Source organism: Saccoglossus kowalevskii, chromosome 9, assembly GCF_978046115.1.
Source record: "Saccoglossus kowalevskii chromosome 9, keSacKowa6.1, whole genome shotgun sequence".
Classification (NCBI taxonomy): domain Eukaryota; kingdom Metazoa; phylum Hemichordata; class Enteropneusta; family Harrimaniidae; genus Saccoglossus; species Saccoglossus kowalevskii.
Window position 1 is genome coordinate 4,617,462 of NC_140649.1, and position 17,743 is coordinate 4,635,204.

At 37.2% G+C, this 17,743-nt stretch overlaps 1 protein-coding gene across 1 annotated transcript in view; it reads left to right on the forward strand.

The window, feature by feature from the left end:
* The first annotated feature begins 2,378 nt into the window (after positions 1-2,378).
* The window catches only part of LOC100367015 (putative methyltransferase-like protein 24), a 45,338-nt gene continuing 29,973 nt past the window's right edge, over positions 2,379-17,743 (forward strand). Inside the window, exons 1-5 of the mRNA XM_085503069.1 lie at positions 2,379-2,557; positions 2,907-2,953; positions 3,260-3,492; positions 6,218-6,289; positions 6,633-6,786. Coding sequence (XP_085359195.1) covers positions 2,473-2,557; positions 2,907-2,953; positions 3,260-3,492; positions 6,218-6,289; positions 6,633-6,786 — 591 coding nt within the window. The 5' untranslated portion in view covers positions 2,379-2,472. The remainder of the gene's footprint in view (positions 2,558-2,906; positions 2,954-3,259; positions 3,493-6,217; positions 6,290-6,632; positions 6,787-17,743) is intronic.

The window sequence follows — 17,743 nt, forward strand, 5'->3', positions numbered from 1 at the left end:
ACACTTTATACTGTGATCAATATCGACTCATTCAAATTCTGTGTATGTAGTATCAGTCACATTAGAAGCAATATAGCTTAGTCCACACTTTATACTGTGATCAATATCGACTCATTCAAATTCTGTGTATTCAGTATTAGTCACATTAAAACCGATAAAGCTTCGTCCATATTTTATACTGTGATAAATATCGACACATTCAAATTCTGTGTATGTAGTATCAGTCACATTAGAACCGATATAGTTTAGTCCACCTTTTATACTGTGAAAAATATCGACACTTTCAAATTCTGTGTATGTAATATCAGTCACATTAGAACCGATATAGTTTAGTCCACCTTTTATACTGTGAAAAATATCGACACTTTCAAATTATGTGTATGTAGTATCAGGCATATTAGAACCGATATAGCTTAGTCCACTTTTTATTCTGTGATAAATCTCGACACATTCAAATTCTGTGTATGTAGTATCAGTCACATTAGAACCGATATAGCTTAGTCCGCACTTTATACTGAGATAAATATCGACACGACCAAATTCTGTGTAAGTAATATCAGTCACATTAGAACCGATATTGCTTAGTCCACCTTTTATACTGTGATAAATATCGACACATTCAAATTCTGTTTATGTAGTATCAGTCACATTTCGATATTGCTTAGTCCACACTTTATACTGTGTTAAATATCGACACATTCAAATTCTGTGTATGTAGTATCAGTCACATTAGAACCGATATAGCTTAGTCCACACTTTATACTGTGATACATATCGACACATTCAAATTCTGTGTATGTTGTATCAGTCACATTAAAACCGATATAGCTTAGTCCGCACTTTATACTGTGATACATATCGACACATTCAAATTCTGTTTATGTAGTATCAGTCACATTTCGATATTGCTTAGTCCACACTTTATACTGTGTTAAATATCGACACATTCAAATTATGTGTTTGTAGTATCAGTCACATTTACCATATAGAGGGAACCGTATGTTTCTATTTTACAGGCAGGTTGTCGTAAACACATTATAGCTTGCATAACAGTGTTTGCACAGAACCACTGACCTATCTAGTCCCTATGCCAAGTACATTTTGAAATAATGTTACCCACATTACATTTACTTATAAGCTATATATCAACTTCATCTAAGCCTCCCCCGAATTACAAAGAAGGGACAAAACTCTGCAGTACTAGCTTATTTTAATATGCTAAACACTCATCTGAGTAGCATCCTGGTGAAATGCGTTTTGCTTTAGCTACATTGAATAAGAGATTTCATAATTATTGCCAATGACATAGTCCTCGTTCAGTTTCAATGATTGTGTCAATTAATCAATGAAGCATGTGGATAGATTACAATTAAATGTCGAGGTAGTATGCAGAGTGTTACCTATAAAAAAATAAGATTATATTCATATCGCAGAGACCCTGAGAAATGTGTAATTACAATCTTAGCAATTGTAGGTAAGATCAATGGGTTCCTAGTGATCTGGAAAATCAAATCAAATCGGCAGACGATGGGACACGACAACTATAATCTATGAGAAACTTCATGTGTCTCTCGTTTAATGATAACATAACGATTGATGCCACGAAGACCATATATTATCAAACACTGGTTCGAGGTTATTGGATTGATGAAGCCCCCATTGTTTTCATGCAACTTCAAATGATAGGGATAAATACGTGTTAAACAATAAAAAATATCAATGTCACCGAGTGTTATGCAGTTTAACTCACATACACCGTCTCAGACTACACCGTATTGTACAAGTTGTAATTTAAAATTAACGTCATGTGCACAATGGAATTCCTTTTAGGCGTAAATATATTTACTCGTGTAGTCAAAGGGATATGGGGTGAATTATTGTGAAATACTTCTGTGTTGACATTTACGTTATCTCGTCTATTAAGCGAAATATTTCCAGCGTTTTGAGTAGCAGTCTAGAAACAAGGCACGCTTTCCCAAAATGAAGATTTCTGCAGATGTATTTGACAATCCAATATGCTTACCAACGTTCGTACTCTCTTAGAACAGCTCAACAACAAACTGTACGAGTATTATGAGCGTAGGTAAACGATGATCCTCACCAAATCCCCATAATAACTTTTTTTGATACAGCCTCCAGATTGGTAGATATTCTCATACTAACCGGAATATGTTTTCCTTGTTTAGAGATAATCTCCTTTGCCTTGTTGCATGGATAACATTTCACTAACTGTTAATACCTCCAACTTTTCGGCAATGTTCACACCCACTCCGTTTTCGTGTAAAGCAAAATATTACTATGTGTCCAGTACATAAACATGTAACACCTGTACCCTGTTCGGATTTGCCACATCCCCATATTTACTGGTTATTAGCGAGGATTTCACGGACAAATAAGCAACAAGTCGTGGACGATTCAGCAATACACCACTATTCGGCGTGTTACCTAGCGGATATCTACTTCTGTATCATTATGGCGATGGTGTTCAGTCCACGGCAAACGATGACCGCTTGCGTGTCTTCAATGATTATATTGTTATGTGTTCTTTTGTACTTCGGTGAGTATTTTCCATTAATTATTTTATAGCTTTTACAATTCTACGACCCACTTAAGCGCCACGAATCTTTAAATTGAAAGTTACATGACAAAATGCAACATTGCAAGAGGTGAAAACTGCTATATGATTGTTTCCATGTAGCGTGTAAGTAAGCCTCTCGTCGTGTAGAGTCGCGATAAATACGCATAAAATTAATGGTGAATGATATGAGATAAATGGCAGTGTTACCGCCATAATCCACATGCTGTTCTGTAACAACAAACGAAAACAAAATACTATCAATGTTTGAACGCGTGTCCCATGTTTTATGCTGCTTATAATATGTCTTATATAATTTTTTTGTATTCAGATAAAAACGCCCCGGCACGAATACATATCAAGTCAGGAATACCGCAGGTACTATAATATTTATTATTCCACCATCATTATAAGTTATCGTCGCGATTATGTTCCGTAGAAGTGACTATGGTTTCATCTACCCACACGAACTGCATATATGCATCGCAGCAGTGTACACGTTTTAAATCATATTAATTGGTAAACTATCCTGCTTTTTTTGTGTTTTAAATAATTATATTCTCCTAAAATCCACACAAAAAACGGAGTCCCGTTGTTGCAGATTCGTGAAATGAATGACCATGATTCTGATGATTTAATTGTTTAATAACGAACATATGATAAATGTATTTGAAATATCCACAGGACAAAGAGACACAGTCATCGAATAATGTTGATAAATTATCAACAAGTGAATCCAAAGCTGACATACAAGTGATGGATTCTAACGAGGCGTGGGGTTTATTGATGAATTACATCTCCACCGTAGAGTATAACTGCAAGGACAATAGACGTATGGGTAATGCCAATGATGGAGGATGGAACGTGTGCATGGACGTCAACATCGACCCTAAAAAATGTATTACATATTCTGTCGGGTAGGTACACATACTTGCTCTCAGTGCAGTAACCCTGTCGTGGCGATGCTCTGAGGTCCTTGATGTGTAATACGTACAGATTTAAATAGACGGTTATTTGGTATGAAACCGTCATCGTATTATCCAAAAATGTACGTATTAATTGTCATGATATTTATATGATACATAAAAGTCTTGCTTGTTTGTCAAAAATCAAAAACATTTGTTTAAATTCGCAGTATGTGACTGTTTTTTTAAACAATATATCTTATTACTCACAGAACCCAAAACATTTGTTGTTTGTTCTTGTATCTTAACATTGTGTTCACGCCAGAATTATGAAACGTTAAATAAAATCGCCCTGAAATTCGTTTCAACTAAAAAATCGAATTTGCGGGAAGAGATTCATATGAAATGAACACGCATTCGAAGCGTCTCGCATGAAACTCGCACTTCAATCTGAACCCATCTGTAAGAAATATACATATTACATTTCTGTACATACACGTTTGAAATGGAAAATGTTTTTGTTTTTTACAATTTTATAAATATTAAAAAATACAATAAAATAGAAAATAACGTACTATCATTTATATTATATATAATAGGGCATATTATCCCAAATGACCCTGGAACAGCCGGTAAATATCGGAATAAATGAATACGCCAGATGTCACAAACGCTTATTGAGATACATCTATTATATTTTAAATTTCGTGTTTGTGTTATTTTAAGTTGGTCTCCTATACTCATCTGCATTTTCTAAAGACTCGCTGCCGTGAAACAGTACTCACTGTACTGTATATTACTTAATTGTTACTCTTAGTAGCAAATAACAAATACTGTGGAACCATTTATTTTCACTGGTATTTAATTTCACTATATTTTGAGCATATTCACTGGGTTTTAAGTTCACGAACATGTCGTTATATTGTTATTTTACATGTTTATGTGGTTTTAACTTAACGGATTTTAGTTGTTAGCGAAAATAGCGAAATTAAAACCCAATGGATAATTAATATATTTACAGTACACTGTGGGTCCATTAATTTAAAATAGCCGAATTCAGTGTATTGAGTATCGACTCAAATATTGGTTGAAATCATGGCAAATCTTGACGCCGGTCTTATGTACGGCGTTGGCGGGCATAGTGGTTACAGTCGATGAGAACAATGGTTACAATCAGTAGGAACGATGACAATCATCACAATTAGACGACCATCTATTTTCTATTTTAGTTTTGTTAACAATAGGATTACAATTATACTAAAAGGACGACGGAATCTTACTTTCTATTTTCATCAAGATGATATGAGGTATGCTCGGATATATATAATAGAGCAACTTGAAACCAGAAATAATACATAACACAGCGAATTAAATAAATGTTTCTTGTTCTTGTAAACTATACCTACTATATTTGTTTGTGTATACCAGTCCATCTATCGTAGGAAGTTTTTTTTTTATAATTTGTTTTTGTTTAAATAATGATGTTTATTTCATTGTCGTGATATGAACAAACAAATCTAATATAATTATATCATTGTTCAATATCTAGTTATTCATCTAGTAGTTGCCATTTCTGGTAATGGATGAGCTCTTTGTTTTTGTTCATTGCGATGATGGCACCTTTGGTTCGTACAATTGCTATATTCTGGAAGACGTCCTACGCTAAATAAAATAATTTATGGTCGCGTAGAAGCCTTCACGTCCCACGAATCCGTAGCCCTGTTATAACGATACATTCATGCTACCACCCTAAACGGATGTCAAATCAGATTTTAAGACAATTCGGAAGGACAGGGTTTGGGACAATAAAACATGACTAAGTACCAGATGGCGGTGATTAGATAGTGAGATGGTGTTTTACTATACCGTGCTTGTTATATAAACAAAGTCTGTGACATGTTGTATTGACGAATAGCTACAAGGTCATACACGGCGCATCAATTGTTATAATACGTTCATATCCATACATACATACATACATACATACATACATACTCCCCTCCAATAAAACGTGTTCCGCGGATTTGTCGAAAGAAAATGCAGAGCGGTGAGCATAGTTTTACTATTTTTTAATTAATTTATGGTAACCAGAAACAGAGATAATAATTAAAAACACACAGCATTATGCTACATAGAGAAATCGTGATCTGGGCCGCTTTGTCGCGTGTATAAACTCGGATCTTGTGTTTCCGGATCACACACTAACACCACCAATGACCGGTTTGAGCAAAACATAATCCGGCGATCTCCAAAACCAATCTACATATTAAAACCTTGCAAGTGATTGCGTTGGAATTGTTCAAACGTCACGGTGGTATACAGACATGTTCCCTTCTCTTGTATTTTTGTGACATACAATGATTAGTTAGTTATGTTATAGTGAATGTTATTTTATGTTGAAAATGGATTTTCTTATAAAATATAGTTAAAATGGTTTTCAAAGTGCTATACGGATAATTGGAATATGCTTTGGACTACGTAATTGGAAGCGTTCCTTATTTTGTACAGTTTTATTATCAGAGAAAATTGTCCAATTTGTTTGTTTTCTAGGTATAACATGTTTGAGTCATGACAGGAGCATTATAAGTTAGTTTAGGTATCACGTAATTATGTGTATATCACAATACAGTAGTTTGATGCATTGTTAATAAACATAAATTATTGCCGTATTTCACAATGCCAACTAGATGGAATAAAACTACAACATGTTTTATTGTGATATTTGTTTTCGTTACAGAGTTGGTCATGATTGGAGTTTTGATAATGCCATGTCCGAATATGGGTGCAATGTATACACATTCGATCCAACGTAAGTGCGCTCGCTCACTCCTACGATTGTTCATCTAGATTTCTCGCAATAATGCTAGCTGTGCGATTGGTGATGCGATTAGAATCTGTTGCGATATGGCGGGGGGGGGGGGGGTCGTGTGACATGCGACCTGTTGTGTTTGTAATCATCGGCGAGGACGCAAATCAAACAGACTGGTCACACACTTGGTCACACACTTATTACGAAGCAGGCATTTTAGTGAGCGTGCGCTAAATATTTTTTAGAAAAATAAATGTTTTGCTTGTATGGTTGCCCGACAAAACCATACAATATTGACGTATTTGAAGGAAAATGCTGAAAATAGTTTTTTTTTAAATGTTAGAATTGGCATGGACGATCACAAGCACGCTGAAAAGGTTTGGTTTTATAATATGGGGCTGTGGGACGAAGATTTGGATGATATGAAAGTAAAAAATGGCGAGACCTGGAAATGTCGAACTCTTCATTCAATAAGGCACATGCTTCATCATGAAAATGTGAGTATTATTATAAAAGTGACCGGACATTGCCGAACAGAAATACTAAAAACGAAACGCCACGTGTCCTCATGACACCCTTGTATGTGTTTACTATTTACTAACACCAACATAACACCCTTGTATGTGTTCACTATGTACTAACAGCCACATAACACCCTTGTATGTGTTCACTATGTACTAGCAGCCACATAACACCCTTGTATGTGTTCAATGTGCACTAACAGCCACATAACATCCTTGTATGTGTTCACTATGTACTAACAGCCACATAACTGCCTTGTATGTGTTCACTATGTACTAATAGCCACATAACACCCCTGTATGTGTTCAATATGCACTATCAGCCATATAACACGCTTGTATATGTTCACTATGTACTATCAGCCATATAACACCCTTGTATGTGTTCACTATGTACTAACGCCAACATAACAGCCTTGTATGTGCTCACTATGTACTAACAGCCACATAACACCCTTGTATGTGTTCAATATGCACTATCAGCCATATAACACCCTTGTATATGTTCACTATGTACTAACGCCAACATAACAGCCTTGTATGTGTTCACTATGTACTAATAGCCACATAACACCCTTGTATGTGTTCACTATGTACTGAAAATCTCATAATAACCTTGTGTTCACTATGTACTAGAAATCACATACCACCATTGTTTGTGTTCGCTATGTAATGGAAATTACATAGCACCCTCTTATGTGTTCACTGCGTACTAGCTGCCACATAACACCCTTGTATGTGTTCAATATGCACTATCAGCTATATAACACCCCTGTATGTGTTCAATATGTACGAACACCCACATAACATTTTTGTATGTGGCACTATGTACTAGCAGCCACGTAACACCCTTGTATGTGTTCAATAAGTACTATCTGCCACATAACACCCTTGTATGTGTTCACTATGTACTTAAAGCCAGATAACAACCTTGTATGTGTTCAATGTGCACTATCAGCCATATAACATCCCTGTATGTGTTCACTATGTACTATCTGCCACATAACACCCTTCTATGTGATCACTAAGTACTAAGAGCCACATAACACCCTAGTATGTGTTCACTATGTACTAACAACCATATAACACCCTTGTATGTGTTCACTATGTACTAACAGCCATATAACACCCTTGTATGTGTTCACTATGTACTAACAGCCACATAACACCCTTGTATGTGTTCACTATGTAGTAACAGCCATTTAACACTCTTGTATGCGTTCACTATGTACTGACAGCCATATAACATCCTTGTATGTGCTCACTGTGTACTGACAGCCATATAACACACCTTGTATTTGTTCACTATGTACTAATAGCCATATAACACCCTTGAATGTGTTCAATATGTACTTGCTGCCATATAACACCCTTGTATGTGTTCAATATGTACTAGCTGCCATATAACACCCTTGTATGTGTTCACTCTGTACTAACAGCCATATAACACCCCTGTATGTGTTCACGATGTACTAACAGCCATATAACACCCCTGTATGTGTTCACTATGTACTATCAGCCACATAACACCCTTGTATGTGTTCACTATGTACTAGCAGCCACATAACACCCCTGTATGTGTTCAATATGTACGAACACCCACATAACACTTTTGTGTGTGGCAATATGTACTAGCAGCCACTTAACACCCTTGTATGTGTTCAATAAGTACTATCTGCCACATAACACCCTTGTATGTGTTCACTATGTACTTAAAGCCAGATAACAACCTTGTATGTGTTCAATGTGCACTATCAGCCATATAACATCCCTGTATGTGTTCACTATGTACTATCTGCCACATAACACCCTTCTATGTGATCACTAAGTACTAAGAGCCACATAACACCCTTGTATGTGTTCACTATGTACTAACAACCATATAACACCCTTGTATGTGTTCACTATGTACTAACAGTCACATAACACCCTTGTATGTGTTCAATGAGGACTAACAGCCACATAACACCCTTGTATGTGTTCACTATGTACTAACAGCCACATAACAGCCTTGTATGTGTTCACTATGTACTAATAGCCACATAACACCCTTGTATGTGTTCAATATGCACTATCAGCCATATAACACCCTTGTATATGTTCACTATGTACTAACGCCAACATAACAGCCTTGCATGTGTTCACTACGTACTAATAGCCACATAACACCATTGTATGTGTTCGCTATGTACTAACAGCCATATAACACCCTTGTATGCGTTCACTATGTACTAGCAGCCACATAACACCCTTGTATGTGTTCAATGTGCACTAACAGCCACATAACACCCTTGTATGTGTTCACTATGTACTAACAGCCACATAACAGCCTTGTATGTGTTCACTATGTACTAATAGCCACATAACACCCTTGTATGTGTTCAATATGCACTATCAGCCATATAACACCCTTGTATATGTTCACTATGTACTAACGCCAACATAACAGCCTTGTATGTGTTCACTATGTACTAACAGCCACATAACACCATTGTATGTGTTCAATATGCACTATCAGCCATATAACACCATTGTATGTGTTCACTATGTACTAACAACCACATAACAGCCTTGTATGTGTTCACTATGTACTAATAGCCACATAACACCCTTGTTTGTGTTCAATATGCACTATCAGCCATATAACACCCTTGTATATGTTCACTATGTACTAACGCCAACATAACAGCCTTGTATGTGTTCACTATGTACTAATAGCCAATAACACCCTTGTATGTGTTCACTATGTACTGAAAATCTCATAAGACCCTTGTGTTCACTATGTACATGAAATCACATAACACCATTGTTTGTGTTCGCTATGTAATGGAAATTACATAGCACCCTCTTATGTGTTCTCTGCGTACTAGCTGCCACATAACACCCCTGTATGTGTTCAATATGCACTATCAGCTATAAAACACCCCTGTATGTGTTCACTATGTACGAACACCCACATAACATTTTTGTATGTGGCACTATGTACTAGCAGCCACGTAACAACCTTGTATGTGTTCACTATGTACTAACAGCCACATAACACCCTTGTATGTGTTCACTATGTACTAACAACCATATAACACCATCGTATGTGTTCACTCTGTACCAACAGCCATATAACACCCTTGTATGTGTTCACGATGTACTAACAGCCATATTACACCCCTTTATGTGTTCACTACGTACTGGCTGCCATATAGCACCCTTGTATGTGTTCAGTATGTACTGGCTGCCATATAACACCCTTTTATGTGTTCAATATGTACTAGCTGCCATATAACCCCTTGTATGTGTTCACTCTGTATTAACAGCCATATAACACCCTTGTATGTGTTCACTATGTACTAACAGCCATATAACACCCCTGTATGTGTTCACTATGTACTAACAACCACATAACACCCTTGTATATATCCACTATGTACTAACAGCCATATAACACCCCTGTATGTGTTCACTATGTACTAACAGCCATAAAACACCTCTTCTATGTGTACACTATGTACTAACAGCCACATAACACCTTTGTATGTGTTCACTATGTACTAACAGCCACATAACACCCTTGTATGTGTTCACTATGTACTAACAGCCACATAACTGCCTTGTATGTGTTCACTATGTACTAACAGCCACATAACACCCCTGTATGTGTTCAATATGCACTATCAGCCATATAACACCCTTGTATCTGTTCACTATGTACTATCAGCCATTTTACACCCCTGTATGTGTTCACTATGTACTAACAGCCATATAACACCTCTTCTATGTGTACACTATGTACTAACATCCACATAACACCCTTGTATGTGTTCACTATGTACTAACAGCCTCATAACACCCCTGTATGTGTTCACTATGTACTAACAGCCATATAACACCCTTGTATGTTTTCACTGTGTACCAACAGCCATATAACACCCTTGTATATATTCACTATGTACTAACAGACATATAACACCCATGTATGTGTTCACTATGTACTAACAGCCACATAACACCCTTGTATGTGTTCATTATGTACTAACAGCCATATAACACCCTTGTATGTGTTCACTATGCACTAACAGCCATAGAACACCCTTGTATGTGTTCACTGTGTACTAACAGTCACATAACAGCCTTGTATGTGTTCACTATGTACTAATAGCCACATAACACCCTTGTATGTGTTCAATATGCACTATCAGCTATATAACACCCTTGTATATGTTCACAATGTACTAACGCCAACATATCAGCCTTGTATGTGTTCACTATGAACTAATAGCCACATAACACCCTTGTATGTGTTCACTATGTACTGAAAATCTCATAACAACCTTGTGTTCACTATGTACTAGAAATCACATAACACCCTCTTATGTGTTCACTGTGTACTAGCTGCCACATAACACCCCTGTATGTGTTCAATATGTACGAACACACACATAACACTTTTGTATGTGGCACTATGTACTAGCAGCCACATAACACCCCTGTATGTGCTCAATATGTACGAACACACACATAACACTTTTGTATGTGGCACTATGTACTAGCAGCCACATAACACCCTTGTATGTGTTCACTATGTACTAACAGCCATATAACACCCTTGTATGTGTTCACTATGTACTAACAGCCATATAACACCCTTGTATGTGTTCACTATGTACTGACAGCCATATAACATCATTGTATGTGTTCAGTATGTACTGGCTGCCATATAACACCCTTTTATGTGTTCAATATGTACTAGCTGCCATATAACCCCTTGTATGTGTTCACTCTGTATTAACAGCCATATAACACCCTTGTATGTGTTCACTATGTACTAACAGCCATATAACACCCCTGTATGTGTTCACTATGTACTAACAGCCACATAACACCCTTGTATATATCCACTATGTACTAACAGCCATATAACACCCCTGTATGTGTTCACTACGTACTAACAGCCATAAAACACCTCTTCTGTGTACACTATGTACTAACAGCCACATAACACCCTTGTATGTGTTCACTATGTACTAACAGCCACATAACACCCCTGTATGTGTTCACTATGTACTAACAGCCATATAACACCCTTGTATGGGTTCACTATGTACTAACAGCCATATAACACCCCTGTATGTGTTCACTATGTACTAACAGCCACATAACACCCTTGTATATATCCACTATGTACTAACAGCCATTTTACACCCATGTATGTGTTCACTATGTACTAACAGCCATATAACACATCTTCTATGTGTACACTATGTACTAACATCCACATAACACCCTTGTATGTGTTCACTATGTACTAATAGCCTCATAACACCCCTGTATGTGTTCACTATGTACTAACAGCCATATAACACCCTTGAATGTTTTCACTGTGTACCAACAGCCATATAACACCCTTGTATATATTCACTATGTACTAACAGACATATAACACCCATGTATGTGTTCACTATGTACTAACAGCCACATAACACCCTTGTATGTGTTCATTATGTACTAACAGCCATATAACACCCTTGTATGTGTTTACTATGCACTAACAGCCATATAACACCCTTGTATGTGTTCACTGTGTACTAACAGTCACATAACAGCCTTGTATATGTTCACTATGTACTAACGCCAACATAACAGCCTTGTATGTGTTCACTATGTACTAATAGCCACATAACACCCTTGTATGTGTTCACTATGTACTGAAAATCTCATAACAACCTTGTGTTCACTATGTACTAGAAATCACATACCACCATTGTTTGTGTTCGCTATGTAATGGAAATTACATAGCACCCTCTTATGTGTTCACTGCGTACTAGCTGCCACATAACACCATTGTATGTGTTCAATATGCACTATCAGCTATATAACACCCCTGTATGTGTTCAATATGTACGAACACCCACATAACATTTTTGTATGTGGCACTATGTACTAGCAGCCACGTAACACCCTTGTATGTGTTCAATAAGTACTATCTGCCACATAACACCCTTGTATGTGTTCACTATGTACTTAAAGCCAGATAACAACCTTGTATGTGTTCAATGTGCACTATCAGCCATATAACATCCCTGTATGTGTTCGCTATGTACTATCTGCCACATAACACCCTTCTATGTGATCACTAAGTACTAAGAGCCACATAACACCCTTGTATGTGTTCACTATGTACTAACAACCATATAACACCCTTGTATGTGTTCACTATGTACTAACAGCCATATAACACCCTTGTATGTGTTCACTATGTACTAACAGCCACATAACACTCTTGTATGCGTTCACTATGTACTGACAGCCATATAACATCCTTGTATGTGCTCACTGTGTACTGACAGCCATATAACACACCTTGTATTTGTTCAGTATGTACTAATAGCCATATAACACCCTTGAATGTGTTCAATATGTACTTGCTGCCATATAACACCCTTGTATGTGTTCAATATGTACTAGCTGCCATATAACACCCTTGTATGTGTTCACTCTGTACTAACAGCCATATAACACCCTTGTATGTGTTCACGATGTACTAACAGCCATATAACACCCTTGTATGTGTTCACTATGTACTATCAGCCACATAACACCCTTGTATGTGTTCACTATGCACTAGCAGCCACATAACACCCCTGTATGTGTTCAATATGTACGAACACCCACATAACACTTTTGTATGTGGCAATATGTACTAACAGCCACATAACACCCTTGTATGTGTTCAATAAGTACTATCTGCCACATAACACCCTTGTATGTGTTCACTATGTACTTAAAGCCAGATAACACCCTTGTATGTGTTCACTACGTACTAACAGCCACATAACACCCCTGTATGTGTTCACTATGTACTAACAGCCATATAACACCCTTGTACGGGTTCACTATGTACTAACAGCCATATAACACCCCTGTATGTGTTCACTATGTACTAACAGCCACATAACACCCTTGTATATATCCACTATGTACTAACAGCCATTTTACACCCCTGTATGTGTTCACTATGTACTAACAGCCATATAACACCTCTTCTATGTGTACACTATGTACTAACATCCCCATAACACCCTTGTATGTGTTCACTATGTACTAATAGCCTCATAACACCCTGTATGTGTTCACTATGTACTAACAGCCATATAACACCCTTGAATGTTTTCACTGTGTACCAACAGCCATATAACACCCTTGTATATATTCACTATGTACTAACAGACATATAACACCCATGTATGTGTTCACTATGTACTAACAGCCACATAACACCCTTGTATGTGTTCATTATGTACTAACAGCCATATAACACCCTTGTATGTGTTTACTATGCACTAACAGCCATATAACACCCCTGTATGTGTTCACTGTGTACTAACAGTCACATAACAGCCTTGTATATGTTCACTATGTACTAACGCCAACATAACAGCCTTGTATGTGTTCACTATGTACTAATAGCCACATAACACCCTTGTATGTGTTCACTATGTACTGAAAATCTCATAACAACCTTGTGTTCACTATGTACTAGAAATCACATAACACCATTGTTTGTGTTCGCTATGTAATGGAAATTACATAGCACCCTCTTATGTGTTCACTGCGTACTAGCTGCCACATAACACCCTTGTATGTGTTCAATATGCACTATCAGCTATATAACACCCCTGTATGTGTTCAATATGTACGAACACCCACATAACATTTTTGAATGTGGCACTATGTACTAACAGCCACGTAACACCCTTGTATGTGTTCAATAAGTACTATCTGCCACATAACACCCTTGTATGTGTTCACTATGTACTTAAAGCCAGATAACAACCTTGTATGTGTTCAATGTGCACTATCAGCCATATAACATCCCTGTATGTGTTCGCTATGTACTATGTGCCACATAACACCCTTCTATGTGATCACTAAGTACTAAGAGCCACATAACACCCTTGTATGTGTTCACTATGTACTAACAACCATATTACACCCTTGTATGTGTTCACTATGTACTAACAGCTATATAACACCCTTGTATGTGTTCACTATGTACTAACAGCTACATAACACCCTTGTATGTGTTCACTATGTACTAACAGCCATATAACACCCTTGTATGCGTTCACTATGTACTAGCAGTCACATAACACCCTTGTATGTGTTCAATGTGCACTAACAGCCACATAACACCCTTGTATGTGTTCACTATGTACTAACAGCCTTGTATGTGTTCACTATGTACTAATAGCCACATAACTCCCTTGTATGTGTTCAATATGCACTATCAGCCATATAACACCCTTGTATATGTTCACTATGTACTAACGCCAACATAACAGCCTTGTATGTGTTCACTATGTACTAACAGCCACATAACACCATTGTATGTGTTCACTATGTACTAACAACCACATAACAGCCTTGTATGTGTTCACTATGTACTAACAACCATATAACACCCTTGTATGTGTTCACTATGTACTAACAGCCATATAACACCCTTGTATGTGTTCACTATGTACTAACAGCCACATAACACTCTTGTATGCGTTCACTATGTACTGACAGCCATATAACATCCTTGTATGTGCTCACTGTGTACTGACAGCCATATAACACACCTTGTATTTGTTCAGTATGTACTAATAGCCATATAACACCCTTGAATGTGTTCAATATGTACTTGCTGCCATATAACACCCTTGTATGTGTTCAATATGTACTAGCTGCCATATAACACCCTTGTATGTGTTCACTCTGTACTAACAGCCATATAACACCCTTGTATGTGTTCACGATGTACTAACAGCCATATAACACCCTTGTATGTGTTCACTATGTACTATCAGCCACATAACACCCTTGTATGTGTTCACTATGCACTAGCAGCCACATAACACCCCTGTATGTGTTCAATATGTACGAACACCCACATAACACTTTTGTATGTGGCAATATGTACTAACAGCCACATAACACCCTTGTATGTGTTCAATAAGTACTATCTGCCACATAACACCCTTGTATGTGTTCACTATGTACTTAAAGCCAGATAACACCCTTGTATGTGTTCACTACGTACTAACAGCCACATAACACCCCTGTATGTGTTCACTATGTACTAACAGCCATATAACACCCTTGTACGGGTTCACTATGTACTAACAGCCATATAACACCCCTGTATGTGTTCACTATGTACTAACAGCCACATAACACCCTTGTATATATCCACTATGTACTAACAGCCATTTTACACCCCTGTATGTGTTCACTATGTACTAACAGCCATATAACACCTCTTCTATGTGTACACTATGTACTAACATCCCCATAACACCCTTGTATGTGTTCACTATGTACTAATAGCCTCATAACACCCTGTATGTGTTCACTATGTACTAACAGCCATATAACACCCTTGAATGTTTTCACTGTGTACCAACAGCCATATAACACCCTTGTATATATTCACTATGTACTAACAGACATATAACACCCATGTATGTGTTCACTATGTACTAACAGCCACATAACACCCTTGTATGTGTTCATTATGTACTAACAGCCATATAACACCCTTGTATGTGTTTACTATGCACTAACAGCCATATAACACCCCTGTATGTGTTCACTGTGTACTAACAGTCACATAACAGCCTTGTATATGTTCACTATGTACTAACGCCAACATAACAGCCTTGTATGTGTTCACTATGTACTAATAGCCACATAACACCCTTGTATGTGTTCACTATGTACTGAAAATCTCATAACAACCTTGTGTTCACTATGTACTAGAAATCACATAACACCATTGTTTGTGTTCGCTATGTAATGGAAATTACATAGCACCCTCTTATGTGTTCACTGCGTACTAGCTGCCACATAACACCCTTGTATGTGTTCAATATGCACTATCAGCTATATAACACCCCTGTATGTGTTCAATATGTACGAACACCCACATAACATTTTTGAATGTGGCACTATGTACTAACAGCCACGTAACACCCTTGTATGTGTTCAATAAGTACTATCTGCCACATAACACCCTTGTATGTGTTCACTATGTACTTAAAGCCAGATAACAACCTTGTATGTGTTCAATGTGCACTATCAGCCATATAACATCCCTGTATGTGTTCGCTATGTACTATGTGCCACATAACACCCTTCTATGTGATCACTAAGTACTAAGAGCCACATAACACCCTTGTATGTGTTCACTATGTACTAACAACCATATTACACCCTTGTATGTGTTCACTATGTACTAACAGCTATATAACACCCTTGTATGTGTTCACTATGTACTAACAGCTACATAACACCCTTGTATGTGTTCACTATGTACTAACAGCCATATAACACCCTTGTATGCGTTCACTATGTACTAGCAGTCACATAACACCCTTGTATGTGTTCAATGTGCACTAACAGCCACATAACACCCTTGTATGTGTTCACTATGTACTAACAGCCTTGTATGTGTTCACTATGTACTAATAGCCACATAACTCCCTTGTATGTGTTCAATATGCACTATCAGCCATATAACACCCTTGTATATGTTCACTATGTACTAACGCCAACATAACAGCCTTGTATGTGTTCACTATGTACTAACAGCCACATAACACCATTGTATGTGTTCACTATGTACTAACAACCACATAACAGCCTTGTATGTGTTCACTATGTACTAATAGCCACATAACACCCTTGTATGTGTTCAATATGCACTATCAGCCATATAACACCCTTGTATATGTTCACTATGTACTAACGCCAACATAACAGCCTTGTATGTGTTCACTACGTACTAATAGCCACATAACACCCTTGTATGTGTTCACTATGTACTAACAGCCATATAACACCCTTGTATGCGTTCACTATGTACTAGCAGCCACATAACACCCTTGTATGTGTT